General features: G+C 41.6%; 1 protein-coding gene across 1 annotated transcript in view; it reads right to left on the bottom strand.

Annotated features, from left to right (window-relative positions):
* Positions 1-22,892, bottom strand: part of ALK (ALK receptor tyrosine kinase) — a 357,284-nt gene that overhangs the window by 63,811 nt on the left and 270,581 nt on the right. The window contains exons 9-11 of the mRNA XM_080408812.1: positions 15,968-16,099; positions 7,972-8,103; positions 6,411-6,511 (exon numbers count right to left, since the gene is read on the bottom strand). Of these exons, the coding sequence (XP_080264938.1) occupies positions 6,411-6,511; positions 7,972-8,103; positions 15,968-16,099 (365 nt within the window). The remainder of the gene's footprint in view (positions 1-6,410; positions 6,512-7,971; positions 8,104-15,967; positions 16,100-22,892) is intronic.

The raw sequence follows: 22,892 nt of genomic DNA, 5'->3' as shown, positions 1-22,892 counted from the left end.
TTTTCCAGATGTGAATGTACCGACCCAGTAAATGTGCGTCAGGCATTAAAGAAGCCTGGAAAACACTTCAACATTGAAAAGAAACTGGAGCTGCAAGTTGGAATACAGTTTACACAGAATTAGACAATAGCTGTGGATACCTTTGCCAAGTGTCAGCAAGTTTTGTATATGAATATGAACTATGTTTGAGGCATGAATTTCATCACATTGGCAATACTATTTTTCTTAACTAGAAATGAGAAATAGTTGCACACAACAGTAAAAGTGAAGACATCTATTAGGACTGCTCAGCAATTTAGACTTGGACTCCTATGAATAAGAAAGATGACCAAAAGGTCTTGCTTGTGTTTTTTAGCCAGATCAACAACTGTGTGTGGTCAGTCTCCCTTGTAGTCTGCTGACACCTCTGCTTTTGCTTAGGACTCGGATGTGTAAGCAAAAACCTTATGTAACTGATAAAATTATAATCAACCAACCTGATCATATAGCCTTAAAATACCTAGGCAGGCAAGAGAAGCTTGTATTTTATATGAAGAGATTCTCATGCTATTTATTCTCACATTATTTCTTGATTAAGTCTATTTGCATAAAATCAAAACCTTAATGAAAGCACCTTCATTTCAGGAAACAAACAAACAAACAAAATAAAGATGACAGCAAAAAAGAAACAGAAAGAGTTCATAATTTTGCTACCAGAGCACTATGGGGTGACCAGGCCCTCAAGAAAGTTCAGATATCATAAATCCTCCAGTACAATGACACAGAAGCCAGGTGGCAAAGGAAGCAAGAAAAGATAAAGACAGGTAACAGTGAATAAACTGTACAGATTTTAAAAACAACACTTTAAAATCATAAAAAAAGGATGCTAACAACATTCTGCAAAATAAAGCACATGAAACGCTGTGCTAGAGGCATATATTTTTCATGCTCATAAATGTTCTGAGTCAATGTTATCACCATGTACCCTTCTAAGTTATTTAAAGCTTGAGGAATAGAGGAGAAAAAAAGACACACTCTGCAGGTGTCAGCATGGGGCTCAGAATGCGCTCAAGGAATGATTTATATTATTGATTTACATGCTTTAAAAAAACACAACACCTTTGCATAGAAAAGGGAACTGAATTAATAACCACAGAGGAAGAAAACATCTTTTTATCAATAAACCAGAATGAGAGGGTAAACTTCAACTATACTGTTTTACATCAACGTATTATATTTATTTTCTAGAGAGAGTATGTTCACGTTCAAAAAGTAATTTCAAGCTTAAAAGAAGTCCAGCTCAGTTTAGTATGTACTTACATAACATGATGCTGGCTTTCACGAAATAGCGAGTTGAAATGTCAAAATAGCATCAGAAAAAGATTTTCATTATTGTAAACATGGCCAAAAGCACAAAGCTCTTTTACTATCACTGGAATCAGTTTTCATCGTTTTTTTCAGCCACAACCATACCCTTTAAAGGGTTTGACCCAGGATCTAACAGACAAATGAAATAATCCGGTTCCCAAACAAAAGGTAGTCCCTCTTGCAAAGAGTCATCTTCTTTTGTGAAGATATATGTAAAGGCTGATTTCAAGTTCATCACCACCTGGACACCACCACCTCTGTTGTTATTCTCTTTCTCTGTTACAGCAGACACCAAAACTGCTTGCGTGGCTTTTACTTCTCAGATACAGTGCTAAGGCCTATCACAGATTCCCTTGTGCTGAGCTAAGCTCAGCCTTTCTAAAAAATCAGTGTCCAGACCGTTCATGTTTCTGCAGTGACTTCCAAACAGAAGTAACGGTCGTAATCCGCCACAAGACAAAACCTTGCAGGGTACATACAACCGCTGCTGCCCAGGCAGGTGCACACTGTGCCAAGCCCTCACGGAAAGCAGCAGTCCTGGACCTGGTCTTACATCTTTTTATGACAGAAGCCCAAACGTTTTGGAAAGACACAGGTATGACTCATGATCTACAGGCACCACAGCATCCTTCAAAGCCTGAGGATGCAGACAGCAGGGAGCATCACTGATAAATGGAATGAAAAGCAAGTCAACGTACGTGCCTCTGCACTTGTACAGGAACAACGCTGGGACTGAGGGTGATGGGACTGCCTTGTTGTCCAGACATGGGGGGCCAGAATGTAGTCTCCAGCTTCCACAGTAAGGCGAGTGCTCCCTGGTTATCTGCTACCCTCTTGTATCAGCTCTCTGACATCTTTGCAAAGTACTGAGAAGTAGGTGGCCATTATAGTCTGGAAACTGTACACACCTAGGGGCTATCAAGTGGGGCAAAGCAATTTAGTTTTGCCTTGATTGATGTCTGAGATGACAGCACTTCCCTTGGACTTTAATTGCTATGTGGTTTCCCAGATTCCCAGACAGCAGTAGAGCTACTAATGACATGCATATGGATTTCTTCTTCAAAATGATAAAATGTCGAACCACCCCATGATCCTGCTTGCTCTCTTGGCCTTGGGCAGGCCAACTGATTCCTGCTCAGAGGAAGGGAATCACAGTGTGAAGAGAAGGGGTGAATAATGCTGTGCTTTATTGCTCAAGCTCTATGAATTCTATCTTTAAATCAGGCCACTGTTTGGACTAATTCTTCACACTTTACATGCATTCCTATGCTCAATTACACGTGCTTTGTTTCCAATGAACTTTTACATGTGGGTTAAAAGAATTTCACTCTTGATTACTGTGACTCAGTTTGGTTCCTGAAGCATTACCCGAGCTTTTTGTTGCATCTCCCCTTTCTGGCTATGTCAGGGTAATGGAGCATTTCTTCATGGACAATGTGTACCACTTCCTGCGTTCCCCCAAGATTTCACAGAAGTCCCACAGCTTCCCTCTTCCATATAAGTTGGGTTTTAAACACACAGTTAATGGGGTCAATAGGGAAAGGACTCTACCAAATGTGCAACGTGAAAAAGATAACAAAGACTGCCTGGACTGCAAACAAGAGAGATTCTTTGAAGCCAGGATACCCTAGCCAAGATTTAATAAAACAACAAAAAGAAAGAGAAAAACTAACTGAACCAAGAACAAAGGGCAGCATCACTGACTAACACGCTGACCTGCCAAAAGCACTGAAGAACAAAGAAAATTAAAATATAAAGCTGCCCAAAACAAACAGGAGCAAAGTACAATACAAAGCTATACACAAAGTGTAAGGCACATTAGGGCCAATCCCAAACATGTGTGGGAAAGTACAGGCTCAGTATCTCCTGCATGCATTTTTTTCCCTCTACTCATCTTTTGATGCATGTGGGGCAGCACACAGTAGGTCAGGCTGGTTTTTCCCTTTCTGATTTAATGAGAAGCCTCCCACAGGGCATGGGAAATGATAGGGGAGCACAGCCTGTAAGTAGCCCAGCATGCTCCTGATGACCGACCTCAGGCTGGAGCGAGCACAAAGATGGAGGGCTGCACTTATTCTGCACTCGGCGGTAATACATATGCCAAAGATCGGCCAGGCTCTGGGGTTTCTGAGTGCTAGCATCAGCACTGCTGCAAACAGCTGCCCAGAACTTCAGCAGGCAAGGTGTTTGGACCAGGCCACCCTGCAAATCTCCAGGCTGTTAGTTATTTTCTCAGACTGTTCAGTCATCTTCATTACCAGTCCATCACAGTGGAAGATTAAACAGACAGGCTGAGGGAGAAAAAACAAGCTTGAAGCATTAGCAAACTCTTTGTGGCTGGCACTCACTGTGGACTGCTTGACTGTTTCCTCACCAGCATTGAGTCGTGGTTCTACGGGCATTCTGGCCAAAACCTCCAGCCTGGTAAACAGCACTGCAGCAGGTAATGCTCCTTATGCTGAGGTTGAAGTAATTAATTGCTATGAACACCTAAAGCTAAAAAGCAGGGTGTCAGCATTTGCTATGGTTGGTGATATTGTCTAATATCACCGGATAAAATAAAAACAAATTAAGAGATAAGGGGAAAAAATAGTAGTTTCAGTGAAACAGTGGGTCTAGTAGTGCCCCAGAGCTTCCACGTAGCAGGGAGAGAAGAGCAAGGAGTCAAGATCAGCAATCTGGGGATGGTTGTTGCTTCCTGGTTGCTCTCAGGGCTTGCAGCATATGGTCCCTTGCACAGAGCAGGGGTAACCTCATCCACCCAAGAGAGGTGAGCGAGCTGGGTAGGTGGGGCAGAGCACTCAGCCTCACCCCCAGGAGTTCAGCTGAGCTGGGCACATTGATATTAGGGTAGACACAGCATAAAAAGGAGGAGGAAGGATGTTAAATGACAGGCTTAAAGACGGCCTCCATCATTAATATATATTAGTGCAGGACGTGAATCTGAGCTGAATCTCTCTGGGGTACTGGAACCAGCTGTCACAACAACCCACTAGGTAAGCGAACATGCAAGGAGAGCAAGCAGATAGCTAAAGGATTATGTGAGCTGGATCAAATACAAGAGGGAGGGCAGGTTTATGGCTTGCTCTGACTGTGGAAGAATAAATGAGTCTAATTTGCATGCACTTGCTGAGATCTCTTTGTCACATGAATCATGAGTGAATTTTGTCAGTGGGATTTCAGTTGCCAGAGAATCTGTCCTGGTTGTGACATGCCAGGTGAAGCTGTCAGCAGCGACAGGTAGAAGAAAACTCATCTTTTAATGCCTGAACCTGAGCCAGTTCAACTGGGAAGTGATTGAGGGTGAATAAATACAGGACAGCATTACGGTATTTTCACAACCTCTTTTCTGACTGTAATTCCACTATAAGGAAGTTTGTTGGCAACTATTGGAGGAGTAAGTGCATAGGGGGGACTATCTCCTTTCTCCTCTTGTGTTGTGCTGAAAAGTAGAATTAAATTATTCTGCTCACAGACAGACTGTTCCAGTAAAATAGAATTTGAAGCCACCAGGGGCTCATTGAGAAGAGAAGCTTTGACACTATATGAAAAGGCAAGAGACAAAACCCTTGCCAAACTCCTTCACTCTTTATTACCGACAGCTGCAATGCTGGATGCGTCCGGATGCCTTTTAAGTGCCAAGGGGAGTGACGGAGGTGGGATGGCATGTGAGCAGATGAAATACATGGCAGCTTCTCCCCCGATGGCAAGTTTAATTATTTGCACTGTTGTATACACAAGAAAAAAAAATATACACATATTGGGAAATCATTCACTCTGATTCCTGTGTCAGGTGGATTATGAAAAACACTCGCTCTTGCTGGTCCACAGCAGAACAAGGTCTTAAAATATTCAGAACCTGCATATGCCTTTGTCACAGAAGGGAGGGAAAACAAGGTGGAATGTATTTCCTAAAGGAAGAGGACATGAATATATCGAGCAAGCAAAACCAGATATACTTTGCTGTATGAACTGAGATATCCAACAGAAGTGAACCAAACCAAACTGTAAGCCAAAGAAACTCCATCTTCTATGTACTTTCATTCCAGAGGACTTTCTAATGCATCCCTTCTTGTCCTTTCTGCATTTTAAGATCACTGGAAAAGGGAGAATCTGATTCTTTTGTCTGTTCAGTGCTCAACCAGCAAACAACAAACTGTGCTTTGCTGGGATCAATTTTCTCAAATCCCTCTGCTCCAAGATCCGGGCACTGACATGACATTTCAGGGTGACCATTCAAGATGTGAAATTCTCTAAGTCACTAGCCACGGTTCAAAGTCGTAAGTCACAAATAAATCCTATCAGTGATAAGATAATCTGTGAAGCTACAGACTAAAGTAAAAAGATGCAGGCAGGTCATCTTTCTGTAAGGTGCAGTTTTAGGGTTACGTACAACTGACTCAGAAATGACAACCACGTGCAAAGTTGCCTGGCAAGCCTTGATGTCCTTGCTTAAGTTGATGTCTTATGACGGTCAATAGCTTTTCTGCTTGAATACGAACCTGTGAAGCTGGTTCCATCCTTACACGACTTTATCTCTGCTGCTGCTTACTTCAGTGCTCCTATGAACAAGGCCTACATGAGGCTTGGTAGGTTTGATGTGTAGCGTGATGAAGACCTGCTAGCTCGGATCCCAGCTATACGAGGAAAGCATGCACTGTATTTACTGAGCAGCTTGGGAACAGTCTGAAGCCTATTCTTTCTTGGATCTTGCAAATACATTGTTGGTTCATGCAGTAAGCTTCTTCCTCTTTGTGTGTATGTAATGCTGGCTGCCCTACCCCTAGAGCACATACACCTAATTATGAAGATTGTAATATATCATGTGAGGCCATAGAATGAGGACAGGATACACCAAGCTTTTCAGAGCACATTTCGTGGCATTTCAAGCAGATAAGCATATCTTTCCCCTGCACACAGGGGCATTAAATAATTATATTTTATAGATAAGCCATCAGAGAAAGCGGTTGCTGTGCTATTGACCTAGTGCCTATATTTGAAAACCAGAGTGAGACACACAAAAAAGCTCTGTAAATCGCAGAAGAAAAGAAAACATGACTTGCCTCGCAGGGGGAGTTCCTCAAAGGAGCTGGAAATGCAGTGCTGGTCATGACAGTGTTTGTTACTGCTGGTGCTTTGCTGGTGTTAAGGAGGAGCACAGAACCTGGATAAAAGAGAGGAAGAAGGTCAAACTGCAGCACTCCCCTTCTGGTTTCAGGGTTTGTGAAACCTCCCCGAACCTATGTCACCTGGCTCCTATTACAGCAGAATGCTTTTTCAATTTATTAGGGATGCAGTTTCACCTACCCAACAAACATATTCGGGAAACACATGGAAGGAGTCTGTCTGCCTTCCCCCTACAACTATCTTCTGTTGCACCATGACGTCAAATTTATCCTCCATTGCAAGGCTGAACAGCAAAAATTTATCTTTTATGAATTAAAAGTAACTTGGAAGAGAATATTTATCTCGGTCAAAACCAACCCAAAATACAGCTATGGCAAAACACCACCAGAGTAACGCAGCTGGAGGCCTCTTTGCTCCTTTAGTTGTAACAAGAGGAACACAGGCAGTAATAACACTAGGGTTTCTCCTTGGCAGCTCTGCATGAAAAGGTGTGTATTTGCACTATTTCAGCTCTGCCCTCCAGCTCAGGAGAATACTGCTGCTTAGAGCCCAGTTATTTGGGCTTTCACTGAAATTGCCTCTGCAGCATAAGACAAATAGTGAATCAGCAGCACTTGCCAGCTCCCCACAGTACCCTCTCTTTCTGGCTCTTTGCTGTGCTGCCTATGCTTTCATCAGTTTGTGGTCTGTGACACTGTGGGCTAAGCCATCAGATGACATAAACCAGAATAGCTGCACTGTAGCCTACACCAGTTCATGCCAAAGTAGAGAATCTCACTCTTCATGTTTAACTCTGGATCTAAAGCAATATTGAGATTATACACGATTAACTCTGCTGTTATTACTGTATCACTTTAGATGCCCTGTGTCTCAGCAACAAAAGCCTCCAACGATTCACATTACTGCGCTAGGAAAAAGCTTATCCTGGCAGGTAGCCTGTTTGCCAAAACTTAACCAGCAGTAGTTCAGTGCCCAAAGTATAAACCTTCACTGGTTTGTATGAGAAGGATTAGAAACGAACAACTGGGATTTGGGTAGGGGAACAAAGTATACAGCAATTATACATAGAAGTGGATATCTCGAGGGATAATAGAGCAAAGAGAAGGAAAACAAGGACGTGAGCAGGGGAAAAAGGAGTACTGAGAAGCAGAGGAAGTAAATAGGAAAAACAAAGAAAAAACCAGCTCAGTATGGAGGAGGGTCATGCAGATGAACACTTGGTGTGAAGTTGTTTAGAAAGGGTCAAGTTCTGTATCTGGTCAATCTTGGAGACCTGGGGTACCGCTCTGCACCCTCAAGACAGGAAGTGAGCAGGACAGACTTCTGCTCAAAGCAGTTACAGTAGAAAGATGCCTTTTGCTCCACTGGAGGCTGAGCATGTAAGTACACTGGAAAACATGCCTTGTGTTTTATTCCCTCTCCCCACTGTTTGTGTATCTTGTATCTTTTTTGCACTCTGCTGTTCATTCTATGCACTTACTATTTACTGTCACACACCTTCTATTGAAGGAAAACGGTTGTGCTCCGGGCTTCCAATTTGCCATGGAGAAGGATGGGATGCAGAGGAGCCCTGCCTCCAGCCACAGTCCTCTTCTTCAAATGAACAGTAAAAGCCAGAGGGAAGCTTTTCTGCAAGAGGGAAAGACACACATACACACAGAAGAACCCAGGTGAGCTGAGCAGGAGCCTCCTGGGCACACAGAGGAGCTGCACTGATTATTCTGACCCAGTTTACCCAGGGCATGCAGGCACCCCCAAAGCTACTCTGTCCTTGTGTGGAGTCATGCGTGTGCCTGATCACGGGGAAGGTGGTGGCAAGGGAAACAACCCCCCCAGGCTGCGATTAAGTGAATCCCCCACGCTTTGACAAACCCCAGTGAAAGGACACATCTCTGTATACACTAAGGGGGTCTCCTAAATACTTGGTCTCTACAGCTCCACAGGTATAAACCCACTCAAATTTGCATCTTGGAGATGGCTTTCCTAAACACTGTTCCACAGCCCCACAGAACAAAATGTTGGAGAGGGGTAAGTTCCTAACATGATTCCTCTCCCTCACAGTCTAGGGACTCTAGTGAGCCCAGCTCAGCAACATGACCTCCTCTCTGTGAGTGCTGATGCAGTCTCAGGTACAGCACTGAATCCTTTTGTGCCTCTTTTTGCACAGTTTTTGCACCTGTGAATCTGTTTTGGTGAGATGAATGGACAAAATGAGGATAGTTTATTTTAAGCCATACTTCCAGGTTTTGAAGCCCACTCATTCTGTCACTGGCTTAGAATTTCGGGCAAGTTTCCAGCTGTGAACAATAAAGATACACTAGCTTTTTGCCTTTAAATTAACTAGTTTTAAAGTAATAGTCATCTCATTCAAAGCAGAAGGTAACTCTTACCTTCCATTTCCTTCTCCTACCTACATTGCAAGTTCTTACAAAGGGTGCAAAGTACTACTCCTTTTGCCCTGATCCATATACTTATATTGCCATACATAAACAACATCTACTTGGCCATGAATCACTCATTTATTTCAAAACTCATGAAATATTTTTCCCCACCATCCTCAATAAAGCCTCCCTCTCTCCTCCCTAGTTTCTACTGCTCTCTAGTTCTACCTTTGCACTTCTCCAGCACGTGGACAGATTCTGAACTTACTAAGTAATATTGGCAGAAAAGGGACCTTGTAAAATGCCACACAAAATCACTACAACTACAGCATGATTTTCACTTTTCGTGAATCACCCCTGATCCTTAATACAGACTCTGTGCCCAGGGTGCAGCTGACAGCCCTGCCAGGTACCAGAAGGCTTCCTGGTAATCAAAGGGCACAAACTGGGTCTTATGGGGAAAAGGGTAGAGCACAGAGCTAGCCTGAGTGAAAAAGGGGCCCTTTTATTACAGAGTTACATTAGGTATTAAAGAAGAGCAACCAGTCATTTTACCCTGCTATATAGACTAAACAGTCCTTGGGGTTGGCAGTGCAAAGCCCCTGAACACGCTTGCTCAGTGGGGGTGGTCCTTCTTCCAATAAACTGGAAAAACTGCTGTAATAAACAGATGTAGCTGTAAAAGGGATGGTGATATTCTTGACTTCTCACAGTTTTACAGGACTGCGTACTCAAATCTGTACTAAAAAACAGTTTAGCCCATCTTTGTTTTCTCCTTCTCTGTTCCCCTAAACTTGCCTTAAATCAATTTTGGGGGGTTTTGTTGTGGGTTGTTTTTTTCTTTTTTCCTTCTTTTTTTTGAAAGAAAGGAAAATTATACAAGAAAACTGTTTAAAAGTACAAGGTAAAAATATCATAAACTTCCATATCCAGGATATCAGTTTTCCATTTCAACTGCTTATTAAAATCAGAGTAAAAATTTCTTCACTTACAAAATATAGGACAGACTACAAACTCGCAAAGCAAGAGAACCTGCTGGTTGGGTGACACTGGCAATTTCATTAGCTTCTCTAGTGAGAAAAGGAGGCTCCTGAATTCAGATTTTGTTGTAACTATCAAAAATTTTTCCCTCTGAAATTTTCTAGCTATAAAATTTCTGTCAGACACTGAGGGTCCAGTACTCAAACTGGAGATCACTCAAAATATCTAAATATCATTAGAGCTCCTGGCTGAGATTGCAGGTCAACCAAATACCTGCTCACAGGGCCTCAGCTCTGACTTGCACACCTCAAAAGGCAAGTCACTGTCAGTGGCAGATGCACCTGCTCCTTGGTTTACCCTGAGAAAACAGCTGGGGAACACCGCAACTGCAGCACCTAGACCAGAAATACTTGGTTTTCTAGAAGCTTGAATCATAACTCACTTCATAGAGGAAACTGAAACAAATCTTACATCTCTGGCTTTTTAGTAGTGCCAAATTTGCACTTGGAACCTGACATGGAGGTGAGAGCCATGTTTTACTGCTATTTTCTTCAAGCACCCAAATCTGTTATGAAAAGATCAAAACTTGTACTGGAGTTAAGGCTTTTCCAAGTTTTTCCTTTTAAAAATCTCCAAATTCGTTCAGCCTGGTCTTATGAAGCCGTTAAGCAGAGAGTTGCTTCCTTGTGTTTTACTCCTCTACAGAACTTGATTATATTTCATTGTGCAGACTGAGGCTGGGATCCAAAGAAAATGACAAATTATAATGTGTCCTGAATTCCTACTGAAACAGCTTGGCTCGGTGTCCAACTGAATTCATTTCATGGCCATACGCTATCTAGGATGATGTAAACAAGTCAGAGCGGCAGGAGGAGTCATCTAAGCAGCAATCCGTGCCTGGAGGCCAGAAAAAGCTCACTGCTGATGAAGAAGGACATCAATAAGAAGCTATTACTTTCCCAGAAAATTTCATTCCTCCTCCACAAATTAATTTTTTATGAATTTTCAGATGTCCCATGCACTTCGGATACATTTTCTCTGCTACTCTTTCTTACTTTGGATACATACAGCACCTACGATTCCAAGTATTGCTATTCCACAAAGACCTCTTTGGCTAGCGCTTCCCTTCGATGTGTACTTCTCGATTTTCTGAATGTTTGTAATTCAAACTCACTTAGTGCAGACACTGCGCTGATGAGGGAAAACTAATCTGACTTCATCGGAAAATCAAGTAAATGAGGAGGCAGGAGTTACGCCTATTGGAACCTGCCATGTTGAATATTATCATTAGTGACAAAAATATCAAAAGATTTAGACCTTACTAAGATTAAGAGGCAGCCTGTAGAAATGGTATGGAGAACAGAGTAATCCAGTGAGACTGCAGCACTGTAAGAATGTAAGACGCTCTTTGAGTGACAAGGTAGAGAAAAGCTGTAGGATGTTAAACTTGTTTCTAAGCAAATTATTTTCAAGTCTTCAGAATGAATTACCATTCAAGCAAAATCTACATAGGTTCAAATTTATTTTTTTTGTTAACTCAGATTTTTCATCCTTTAATAGCAAGAAAAAATTAGCAACTGGAATGATATATGAAGCAGATGGAGCAGGCTCTTGATTCAACACTAGGTTTAAATCAACCAGATACTACAGTTTAAAATTTTGGATGAAATTTCAGACTGGTATTATAAAGGAGACAAACATAACATAAAAGACTACTCCGGTATGTGTGAACCTTTACCAAATTTAGGAGAAAATCTCAGAAGCCAAATGGATCAGCTATTCAAACAATTTAAAGAAGCACATAAATCTTAAACATGAGCTTTTTTCAAGGGCTGCCTCTACACTAGCAAAGTGGTCAGCCAAATCCTACCAAAAATGAATCATAAAAAGGGAAAATACTTTTCAAAAGTTGACGAAGAGTTACCCTTTAAAGCCAGAAGGCTTTGCTGAGCTCAGAACTGCCAGGGGTTACAATTTGTTGCTGTAAGTACAGCTTTTGATCAAGGAAGGGGCAAAAGGATTAGTGTATGCAAGACAGGAACCTTAAGAGAGCCCAGCATGGCAACAGGTTGCTATTTCACCATTTTGCTTGCAGGGAAACTGCTGGGCTCTATCTATCACTAGGATATAAATTAATCCAGTGGTTTCTTCATGCATTTTTGCCTGGAAAGTAAACTGGCCCCTGCAGAATTAATTATCTATGCTTTTTTGGTCACTTGCTCATGTTATTACAAATTCAAATTTTATAGGTTCCTACCCTAGCTGCCATCTGGTCTTTTGACAGATGCGTGCTCCCCCAACCACACAGGACAGCCTGAGTCTCTCCTTTCATGAACCAGAGACTAGGCCTCCTTATCTCAACTGGTAATGTGTTCAACATCCTTAAATATCCAATGAGGCAAAGAGTGAAAATTACCCTCACAACCCAGTCGTTATGAGATTGATTTGAAAGATGGAGGACATTACTTTCAATCCCCATTCCAGGTAAAATTTATAAAATGTGGAAGAGCACCCCTGGAAAGACTTGAGTGATCATTTTCTTCTGAATTAGACCAGAACTCCAGACCACAACCTTAGAAATTCTGCATGGAAATAGGAAATATGGGTTCAAATTCGCTTAGGCAGAAGAAAGAATCAGTCCTGGGTGAATCCTCTAAGTTCTTGGTCTCTAGATAATAAATATACTATCAGGACCTCCATTCTTTTTAATTTTTTATATTTTTTTTTTCATATAGCCATTACTTTCTTAACACATTTTGACTGATTAACCAGTATTTTCCCAGGCTGATTTTTTTGTGTGTGTGAATTTGAGAAAGAAAGTAAAATAATTTTGGACTAGCCAAAAGTATATGCACCTTTTTCTTTTAAGTAAAATTTTTATTTTTTGCCCAGACTTGCTGCCCTGCAATATAAGATTACTGAACCAAAATCCAAGCTATTATTAACTAAAAAGAGAAGTAGAAAACTACTGAAACAAATCCTCCCTTTTTGTAAACCACAGCTCTGCCAATCTGTATTAATAAATGATTTGAGTTTTCATCTCTGTCTTATACCATACCAGGGATATCACATATGTGACTACTACAATAAGACGAAAAATGTTATTCTTTTGCAATAAGTTATAATCCATAAAAGCTTGAATTCACTAACAGAGACAAAAGACTGCAACCATCTGAAGACTTAACAGGTGTCTGCAAAGTGTGCTTCTGCAAAATATCTTGCAGCGTGGCACTTCCATCAGCCTGTTAAATCTGTACGTCTGATCCCAAATCAACACAGTTCGGCATCTAATTCCGCATCTGCCTCTTTGAAGCTGTCTTTCGCTCCTGCAAGAATATTTGATTATGACTCAAACAGCAACATGCTTTTCTCTAGGGGTCATCCCTCTCTGATTTTACACTCTACACAGACTAATTGATTGCATGCAGAACAAGCACCGTGACATTTCATTGGCCATTAATAAGTAAAGAGATGTTAACAAACAGCAGGCATTAGGGAGATTTTGTTTTGAGCTAAGAAAGGAACAAAAATCAAATGAATAGTAAGAAAAAGGAAAAAAAAAAAAAAAGAATTGGTAACTGCACAGCTAAAAGACTGTGAAAGGAAAAAACCCCACAACCCAATACTTCCTTGTACCTCAAAGATAGAAGACCTTGGTAATTTTAAAAGCTTTCCCCTCAATTTTGCGCATAGCTACATCTTTTTCTGACAGCTCTTTTATATAAGCAGAAGCACTTGGGAACCCCCTTTCTCTGCTTTATCTATTTGAATCACTTTTTGCCACACTTGCAAAAAACTGATGAAAACATCCGTGTTGCTCAGGAGTAAAATGACAACTCAAATGCTGAAAGATGACATATGTTTTGTGTTAGGCTGCCATGCAGATGTAGTAACTGACATCCAAAACATTAGATCATTTCTCTGTTTTGTGTAAGAAGTCTTATGCCAAAAATAGTCAACACAGTAAAGAAGCAAAAGCAGAGAAATCAGCCATAGAACTGAGCAGGCTTGTAGGTGGCTAAGCAGACATACCCACAAGCTCAGCCCTTGCTAAGGCAAGCCAGCCTTTTTTGTTGCTTGGGTGGAAGATGGTGCTTTTTGGGGCTTTTGGCTGGGAGTAAAAACACTCATTCCTGGTACCTGTGGTCGAATACAAGCCATGTGGTCTTCTCCTGAAGCCAGGGAGTGACACTGCTAAACAGGCAGTTAAATGTCTTCTGCTTTTTGCATTTTCTCATTTACATTCTCAGCAGATTCTTTGCTGACACAACGGTAAGAGCTATACTGCTTTGTGCAAGTAGCTACGGATGAATGCTGCATGGAGGGAGGGAGAAAAGGCTACTAAACCAGCCTCTGCGGATGATGTATGTGAGAGGGGGACTGGTCACTTTATCAGCCGGCTCACCATGGGATACGGGGTGGCAGCTAGGGGCAGAAGCAGAGCCAGCTTCCTGATACGCGAGTATGGACTGACACCAGCCACAGGTGCACCCAATGTTTGAAAATAACAGGTAAGCATCTTTCTCTGGACCTACCCCACCCTCTGGTGGTACTCAGTCCGCATCCATGAACAGCTCTGCTGCTCCCGCTGGTATAGACAGGATTACCCTCACGAGGCAGAGCCATTTATAGTAGACAGATACAACAGGACATACAGTTAATGGTAAATAATATGCTTCTCTGCTTCCAATGAAATGAAAATGCATTCAACCTACTCATTATCATAATTTACTAGTTTTCTTTAATTAAAGTGTAGAACACAACAGAAATAGCATCATGAGGTTTTAGAGCTGTTTTAAAGCTCTTAGGCAAAAAGGTTCCAGTACTTCTAATATGGAACATTACTGGTTCTAAGGAGCTGCAAGGCTGCAGTGATGACACTGTTCCTATGAAAGTGAATTTAATATTCACTGTGTTGTTAATGGATATAATTTCAAATATATATGTAACAATGTCTAATGTGATGGAGAAGTGTATAATTTCAAGCTTTTAACTAGCTTACTGGATGATCTCAGGTAAAACCACTGTTCTCCACACCAGTAAAATCTGGTACTTTATTTCTTTATTGGCAGCAAAGAACTGGAATTTGCTAGATGACGTGTGTCACTCTTAAGTTTATGATAGAAACAGTAAAAGTCTGTTAGTCTGCACATTACCTCTGTCAACACAGCTTATTTGAATTGCCTTACCCAGATTCTCCCCTGCTCTAGCTGCAACATGTGAAAACTAAACTAAGAATAATTGCCTTTTCTATTCCAAAGGCTTTTGCTGGTACTGGTATTTTGGACAGGGAACACATTTTTTGCATACCAAATCAATACAGCTCTGTCAACAAAAGTCCACAGGCTAGATCAGCTGTGACACATACACTTTAAACTAGTAAACGAACTCTCGATGATTATTTTGCTTGATATATTTGCCATGCGGATAACCATACGACTGACTTCTAACTGTCTGTAGACTGGCAAAGGGGAAGATGCTGGAGGTAGAACATGCAGAGGTACAGGAAGAGAGGTAAGGCATCTTCAAGACGGTTAAAGGAAGTTCCTAAAGTATCTAGGTTACACAGCACAATTACAAAGTATTCAGGCACAGGAAGTTTTCAGAAAACTCAGGCTGCTATCTCTCTTCTGCTGTATGTTATTAGACTACTGACTGCTGAAGAGAGGATAGAAAACAAGAGGGAGTACAAGACACAGGAGCTGGTCAAAGGCAAGCTACTGGCTCTTCTCATTTTTCATCTTAGAAGTTTTCTCCTTCCTCTCCCTTCTGCCACATGCTATGCTACATTTTGATTAAAGCCTCTTAACAAACCACACATTTTGTAATTCTGTAAGGCACCTAGCTATTCAGGCTGTACTTCCTTTGGTTTTTTGATCAGGAGTTTGGAAGAGATGAAGCGCTAAGAGCATCTTAAGAATCTGCTGCAGAACTAATGCAGATGAGTACAGGAACATATCAAATGGTCTGCTCTAGGCAGACATCCAGAGAAACTGCATGTGTTATGGAGGATACTGGTCTTTTGATAGTATCAAATTAGTCTATTAGAGCTAAAGTCTTAGGCATTAAAATTCAAAACAACCAATATTTTTGGAAAAGGAAGATGCAGCCTGGGGCTTTGGATTACTCACTGCACATATCTCCCTCATCTTCTCCCTTGGCGCAGTCCCTGATGAAGTCACATGCCTGCCCCAGCCCGATGGCCGTCCCATTCCAGCAGCTGAAGGAACCCTCCAGAGCCATTTTTGAGCCAGAAGCAGATCCTAGAGAAAAAGAAAACAAAACCCACTTCAGATTACTGAATTGCCATCCTCTCAACCAACAGGTCATGGGATCCTGGATAACACTGAAGGTGAGAACATCTTGTGAAATTCCCTCAATCCAATAATTACTTGATAAAGTCATTATTTTATTTTCTTTGACCTGTTCAATCTTCTCAACTACCTAATGGTCCACCTGACAGAGAATTTCATTTCCCCAGGCATTTCTAGTAACTTGGAAGGCATCTCTGACCCTCAAAAAGAGGGTTGAAATCCTGCAGCCTGCTCTGTGGTACTTCTCGAAAAAACCACAATATACATGATAGATTTTTAATTGTGTGTAAATTTACTGCTAGACTGACAGTCCTGAAGACTGATATCCTCTTTGTCCAGCCGAGGAATAACATGGTTACAGGGTCTGGAAGGAACGCAAGCTTTCATCATGCCCTCCTGTCAATTACCTATGTATTACCTATGACTTGGGTGTACCACACAGTCATATGCTCTCTGCAAGACAGCTAACAGTCTGCTCTCGGCTTCTACTTTTCTTTCTCTTCTATACCCACTCCCCTCCCCTTGAGTCAGGGAGCCTACAGCAGGCTATATCTACCAAGATACAAGAATCACTAATTCATTTTACCTAAATTAGGCAGCAAAAGGCAGCTAGCAGCATGGAAAGGAGCCAACTCTTATGAAATGAGGTTGCTGAACATTACAATTAGAGCCCAGTATCATCCATTCAGAAATGATCCAGAGTACTTGTCCCTTAGCATTGTCCTTTTCTGGAGGCACTTAATTTCCCTGACAGCTGAGAAGTCAGAGATCATCCAGACTGACGGGTATCATTTTCCTTACTGCAGGAATTGTCTCATCCCGAGCCCTGTGATTGTGGCCAAGTGAGATACTTAGGACAAGGGTGACTTTTGTTTTTTTGGGGTTGTTTTTTTTTGGGGGGTGGGTGGGGTGGGGTTGTTTTGTTGTTTTTTTAAGAAACACGTGCTCTAGATCAGCCATCTGAAGGAGGAGGCAGGAATTTGTTCAGCAACACCCTACAGTCAGTATGTATGGAGAAGGCTAAGTCTGGGACGTGCCAGAGTTCCTTCCACAAAAATCTGGGTGTAGGTGCAATTCACAAAAACCATCCTGACTCTCTGCAGAGATGTTGCTTCCAGCCACTACTCCTAGAAGGAAAGCCTAGAAGTATGAAGAGATTGGTGCTGTGAATTCCCCACTGCAACAACTCCTGCCCTGTCTCATATTAAATGGGTAAATGCTCAAGATTAAACCAAAGCCTCTGGGCAGACTGAGCCATTGTTTGCCTAACTCATCCGTGCTTGCTAAACAGCACAGCTACATCATGTTCTCTGGTACTACAGGGAGTTGGGAATCACTGGTGATTCAATTAGATGTGCACTTGATACTTTTATTTATATTGCCTGCCAAAACTAAAAATTAATGAAGCATGTAGGAAAACAACCACTATTTCTCTTCAAGCTTATTTTATGGCGCAAATCAATTCAGGAGTGGGGGGAATACATGCCAAACCTTTTTAATAAAGGACCCCAGCTCCTGGAAAGGGTGCTCCTGTGTTGTTGTCAGCTTGATTTTTTTGACTGCCTTAGAGCAATTCTGGCTTGCTGCATACAGACTGCACAGTGCCCTTGCATTTCAGTCAGGGTCAAGGCATGACTGCAGAGGAGAGCTTTACAGAAAAAATATATCAAGTAACTCAGAGCCAGTTACTGACAATTTCTGTGGGCCCCTTGGTAAGGGTTCAAGGCAACGAGGAGGTATCTTCCGTGGCTTTGTCATGCTCCTTGCAAAAACACACTCCCAGGGACACTGCTGAGAGCTTTCCCTATGTCCGATGCAAAACTCTGCATGTGCCACAAGCCAGACACAGCGGGCTCAGGTCTGTGCAAATGGACGCTAGAAAGCTGTAAGGAGGACCCTGGTAACTCCGTAGGCGATCCCTTCTCTTAGGGGTGTGCAATGAACCTGTATGGCACCATATTGCTGGAAGTACAACCTAAAGAAAAGTTGAGACATGTCCTAGAGCGCTTCCATCAGGTCAGTAACATCATGACACTTAAAAAAATATCTTTTAAGTCCTACTCAGATTCAGAATTACTTTTGTCTCTCTTAATTTCCTCACAGATGGTTTTGAACTGGTTTATTACCAGTCATGTCCCCCACACTTTTATCCGCAATCTTTTCAGCAATGTCCATGTTTTATCCTAGCAGCTGCTGGGATACCATACACAGAGATTCAGAGGATGGGTTATTGTAGGCAATGGAGTTGTTGTGTTTACTCAGTTCATTATAACTTCATAACGGCACTCAGTTTTCCAAGCACATGACTGAATTAACACTAATTATAATGGAACCAAGGCATTCAAGAGCACCTACTGTCTTCCCAGGTGTTACTGCTGCAGCCCAGGAACACAAATCTCCTGAAGTCAACTGGCTGTAGTTATAAAGTAGTAATTTGCAACTAGACATCAAGCAATTCTGGGAGCTTTTCCTCCAAAACAAAGCAGCAGATTTGCATGCTCATTCATCTCTGTGGAGACGGGGCTTGAATTAGCTCAGATTTGCATTAGACGTGTATATACATGCTCCTGGTATAGGTTAGAGAACACAAATAGCAAAGCTGCAGCCTGGGGAATGGCTGGGCTCTGTGACAATGCATGCTTTATTCCTGTCTCCTGTTTGCTTGCTTACTGTGTGCACAAAAGCAAAACAAATTGGATAAAGGAGATGATTAACCAGTAAAACAAACAGATAACCAAAAAAGCCCAAATACAAATGACCCTTTTAATGGGCCACTTGATGCAGATGTTTGCATCCAAGCTCAAGGAAGCTTAATTTTTAATTAAAATACTTTGTATCAAAAATAGACATTTGATCTTTTCATTTCCCAGCCCTAATGACTCCTGGCAAGGTGAGCCAGAATGCCCTGGATCACTGAGCGAAGTGGCCTAAACTCACACAGGGAAGATGTGTAAGGCAAGGAAAATGAATAGTATCAAATAAGTATCAAAGTAAAATTTGTGGGAGACATCCTTTATATTTACAGCAGTGTTTATGTAGCCAGTGGCATCCATAAATTATAGCAGTCATTAAGCTGTACCACGGCTGGCTTGCAGCCTTATAAATCATTATTTAAACAGCAACATTAAACAAATGGCATTTCAGGCTCTAAATTGAAAGGAGAAACAAACAACTCCTTGGGGAACAAGTGCTGAGTTTGTACCTCATAGGTCCTGCTTCTGAACACAGCTCAGCCTTGGCAGCGGTCAAATCCAGTAGCAGACCCTGGCCACAAATGACAGCCCGGACTCCGGACTGCCCACGCTTTCGGCCTTGGTTTCCACAGAGCAGGATGGAAAAGGGAAGATCATGTGCCTTGGCCTAATGCAGGACAAGCAGCTTGCTGCTCAGACCGTGGGGCCAAAGGGGATGCATTCCACTTTTCAGCAGATTTTCTCCAACTTCGGTTGCCTCTTCTCTCTGACCCCCTGCCTCGACCAGCAGAGAAATCGAAGTGTGCCGGCAAGCTTTGGGGAATCTGTCTCGGAGGAATGTGGCCAGAGAGACTGTGATGTTTAGACACTGCACAATGGGAACCTTCAACTGCCACCACACTTGGCCAGGTGGGACAGAAGACTGAAACTCTTCCAGGCATGCACAAAGATATCCCTTTTCTTGCAAACTTGCTACGCTGCTAATTATCATGCAGGATTAATCAAGCTGAACATCATTATACCTCGACATGTTACATTCAGCTTCTTGGGCCATAATTTTTAATGCTACCAAAAGCTTTTGGGACCAATACAGTCAGGTTAAGCCCTCCCATTCAGCACATATTAAAACAAGAGCTTAAGAGCAAACTACTTGGTGGTTGTTCAAAAACTCTGTCATTTGTACTCTACACAAAAAGGTAAACACAAATTACAAAGACCCGAGATGAACGTGCACCCTTGTGTACATTCTACCAACAAGCAGCTGCTCTCTGAGCTATCCCTGAGGAACTTGGCTGGGCACAACTCAATTGACTCCAGTGGATCTCAAGGCAAGACCCTGTATATACACAAGGTGAAAAATTTGCTTTTTTAATTGCTTGTACATAGTAAGAAATACCTATCCATGGAAATCCACCATGCTTACCTCACTGTATGTGCTACCTCTCAAAAAAAATCCCACTTTCCTACTATTTAATTACACTTCTTAAAAAATTCTTCTAACTGGCTAGTGCTGCAGTCCAATGTTACGCCACTAAATGCCACTAAAAATCAGGGATTATGCAACCTCACTGACAATGGCTATCTGTCAGAAGTGTTTCTCATTAACTTCTCAATTTTATCTGCTCCTCCTTTAGTTTGAGTTCAAGGTTTTGACTCAGACATATTTAAAAAGACAGTACATGGGAGATTTAAAGGTTGCGTGAAAAAGAAAAGTTGCTGCCTAGCTATAAAAGGATAGTAAGAATTCTGGGGAGTCTGTGATTACTGATTTTTCTATGCCTTGCCATTTCTGATGGGCACATCATTTCCTCAGTCTTCATCTCCAGCCCTCCAGCCTTTTAGCAGTGCAGGCAGTTGAAAGCTGCTTGGTTCACTTGGTGCTAAGGATAGCCATATTCCAGGACAAAGTGAATTTTCTACTGATATGAGTCATTAATACCCCTGTTTTCACCATTACAGAAGCTGGAAAGTATGAAATAAAGAAGTTAGGAAAGTGAAAGAAGAGAAAAATGAGTTCATGTTTAAGAGAATTGAAGCCATCCTTGGCTAACGGCCATTAAACTCCCAACATGATATAGGGCAGATCACAGAAATTAAAACTTTCACAGTGAGCTACACTGCCCTCAATTTCCAGGCACCCACCCCAGGACACCCGTATTCAGATCTGCGGAGAAGTCAAGTGGTCGCAGCTGCAAATGAGACCAGTGAGAGAGATACCTGGAAAACACAATGCCCTCAATAAACACTTGGAAAAAGATTGGACTCCAGGTTTCTCAGGCCAGGCAGTCAAAATTAGTCAACACTCCATAATTTCTGACTTTAATCTTTGTAACAGCATTGTTACTGTTACTGTCATTGCCTAAGGATGCAAGTGAAGCCACATTTGTAGGAGGAGGTGATCTCTTTTTATTAGACTGCCTGATACAGGCAGAAAAAGCAGCCCATGTTTGCATATGCCTGAAAGCTTGCCCATTTTCCAAGTTACATAAATTGGCTTTAATCTTCTTATTTCACTGCCTATACACAAAATGGGAATAAGCTCATCACACAGAGCTCTGATGTTCATTTCATTAACATTTGTAAGGAACTAAGATGATAACTAAGATATTACGGTAACAGAGCCATCAGAAAAACTGTAAGGAAATTATTTACTCTGTCTTCTCAGTGCAGTTTGAATAATTTACACTATAAAATGAACAGGGCCATATATTTGATGATGGCAGGACAGAGGATAGTAACTTCCCATTGAGGGAGCACACCCTGCCCTGCATGCTAAGGGCGAGGCATTCCCATAGTGAGCTACTCCTAAGGCAAGAAATCTTGCTCATTAGACCACATGGAAACAGAATTTTCATTTCACAGAAAATGTCAACATTTCAAAATGTATCTAACCATAAAATAAAAGAAATCCCCATTTCTCACAGAAGTTTCAAAACAATTCTGGATTGAAAGTACTGACTTAGGAGGTTTCTAGACATAACTCAATATTATCATAAACCCAAGAAATCTGAAAACATCAATTCAGATGAAGATAAAATGTTGGGCAGGAAACACAAGTGGAAACTTGCTGGTTTGGAATTCACTCACGCCCAGTAATTCAGCCAGCTCAGTTCTAATGTGCTGCCCCTCTCTGCTGCTGCTGTTTCAAAGTAGGGATGTTATGCTTAGCATACAAATTTTAAAACATCTGCTCCTTCAGCCTTGCCTAATGCCAGTACGATTGCTTACACCGAAGAAAGCTTCATTGCACACCCAAGAAGCCGGCACTTGTTCACTGCCACGTTTCAGTCACATGAACTTTCTATGGAGCTGTACAGCATTCAGACCAGCCAGGCCCCCTGAGTTCTCTGGGAAAGGCTTTTGACCAGGTCTAGTTACTTTCTCTACTTTTTGATTGAATGACTTTCCAACATTAATGTTGGTGCCATGTAGCTTTCCTGAATTTAGAGCAACAACTAGCTTCCTTAAACCTATAATGAAATAAGAATGTGGAATAAGAAAGTTAGCTATATTTCACACTTTCTCATTTTTCAATTAGGAAAGTTGACTGAGGATCTAATATTTAACTTCATAGCTCCTGAGACAGCAAATAATTGCTGAGTGCAATAAATAACATGATGTTTTCTCCTATTCATCTTGCACAAACTCTACTTGCTTTTTTGTTTTTGTTAGGGCTCATGGTAACATATGTATTTTTTTTCTGTGATTTGCTTACCAATAAATAAGCAGCTCCAACAGCACATCCAAATATTAACAGTAAGCAAGTAAACAGCAGCAGTGAATTTTACAAAGGAAGTGTGATTTTCCAGGCATGCAATACCCACATATTCTGCAGTATCTGCAAAAATTGAAAAGGGCCAAAAGACACGGAAAACACTTATTCCCAAACACCTATTCACAGACATAGGACTTCTTTTTAAATTTCATCTCACACAGCAGATTTTTAAGGTTTTCCTTCCTAAATATGAACATCCTGACTTAGAACAATACAATGGGATAGAGTAATTTTATTAAAATCCCAAATCTCATTTCTTTTGGCTGCTTTTTGT

The sequence above is a fragment of the Falco punctatus genome, assembly GCF_963210335.1.
Source record: "Falco punctatus genome assembly, chromosome: 12".
NCBI lineage: Eukaryota > Metazoa > Chordata > Aves > Falconiformes > Falconidae > Falco > Falco punctatus.
The sequence above is the reverse complement of the archived record's forward strand: the minus strand, read 5'-3'. Positions and strand labels throughout refer to the sequence as shown.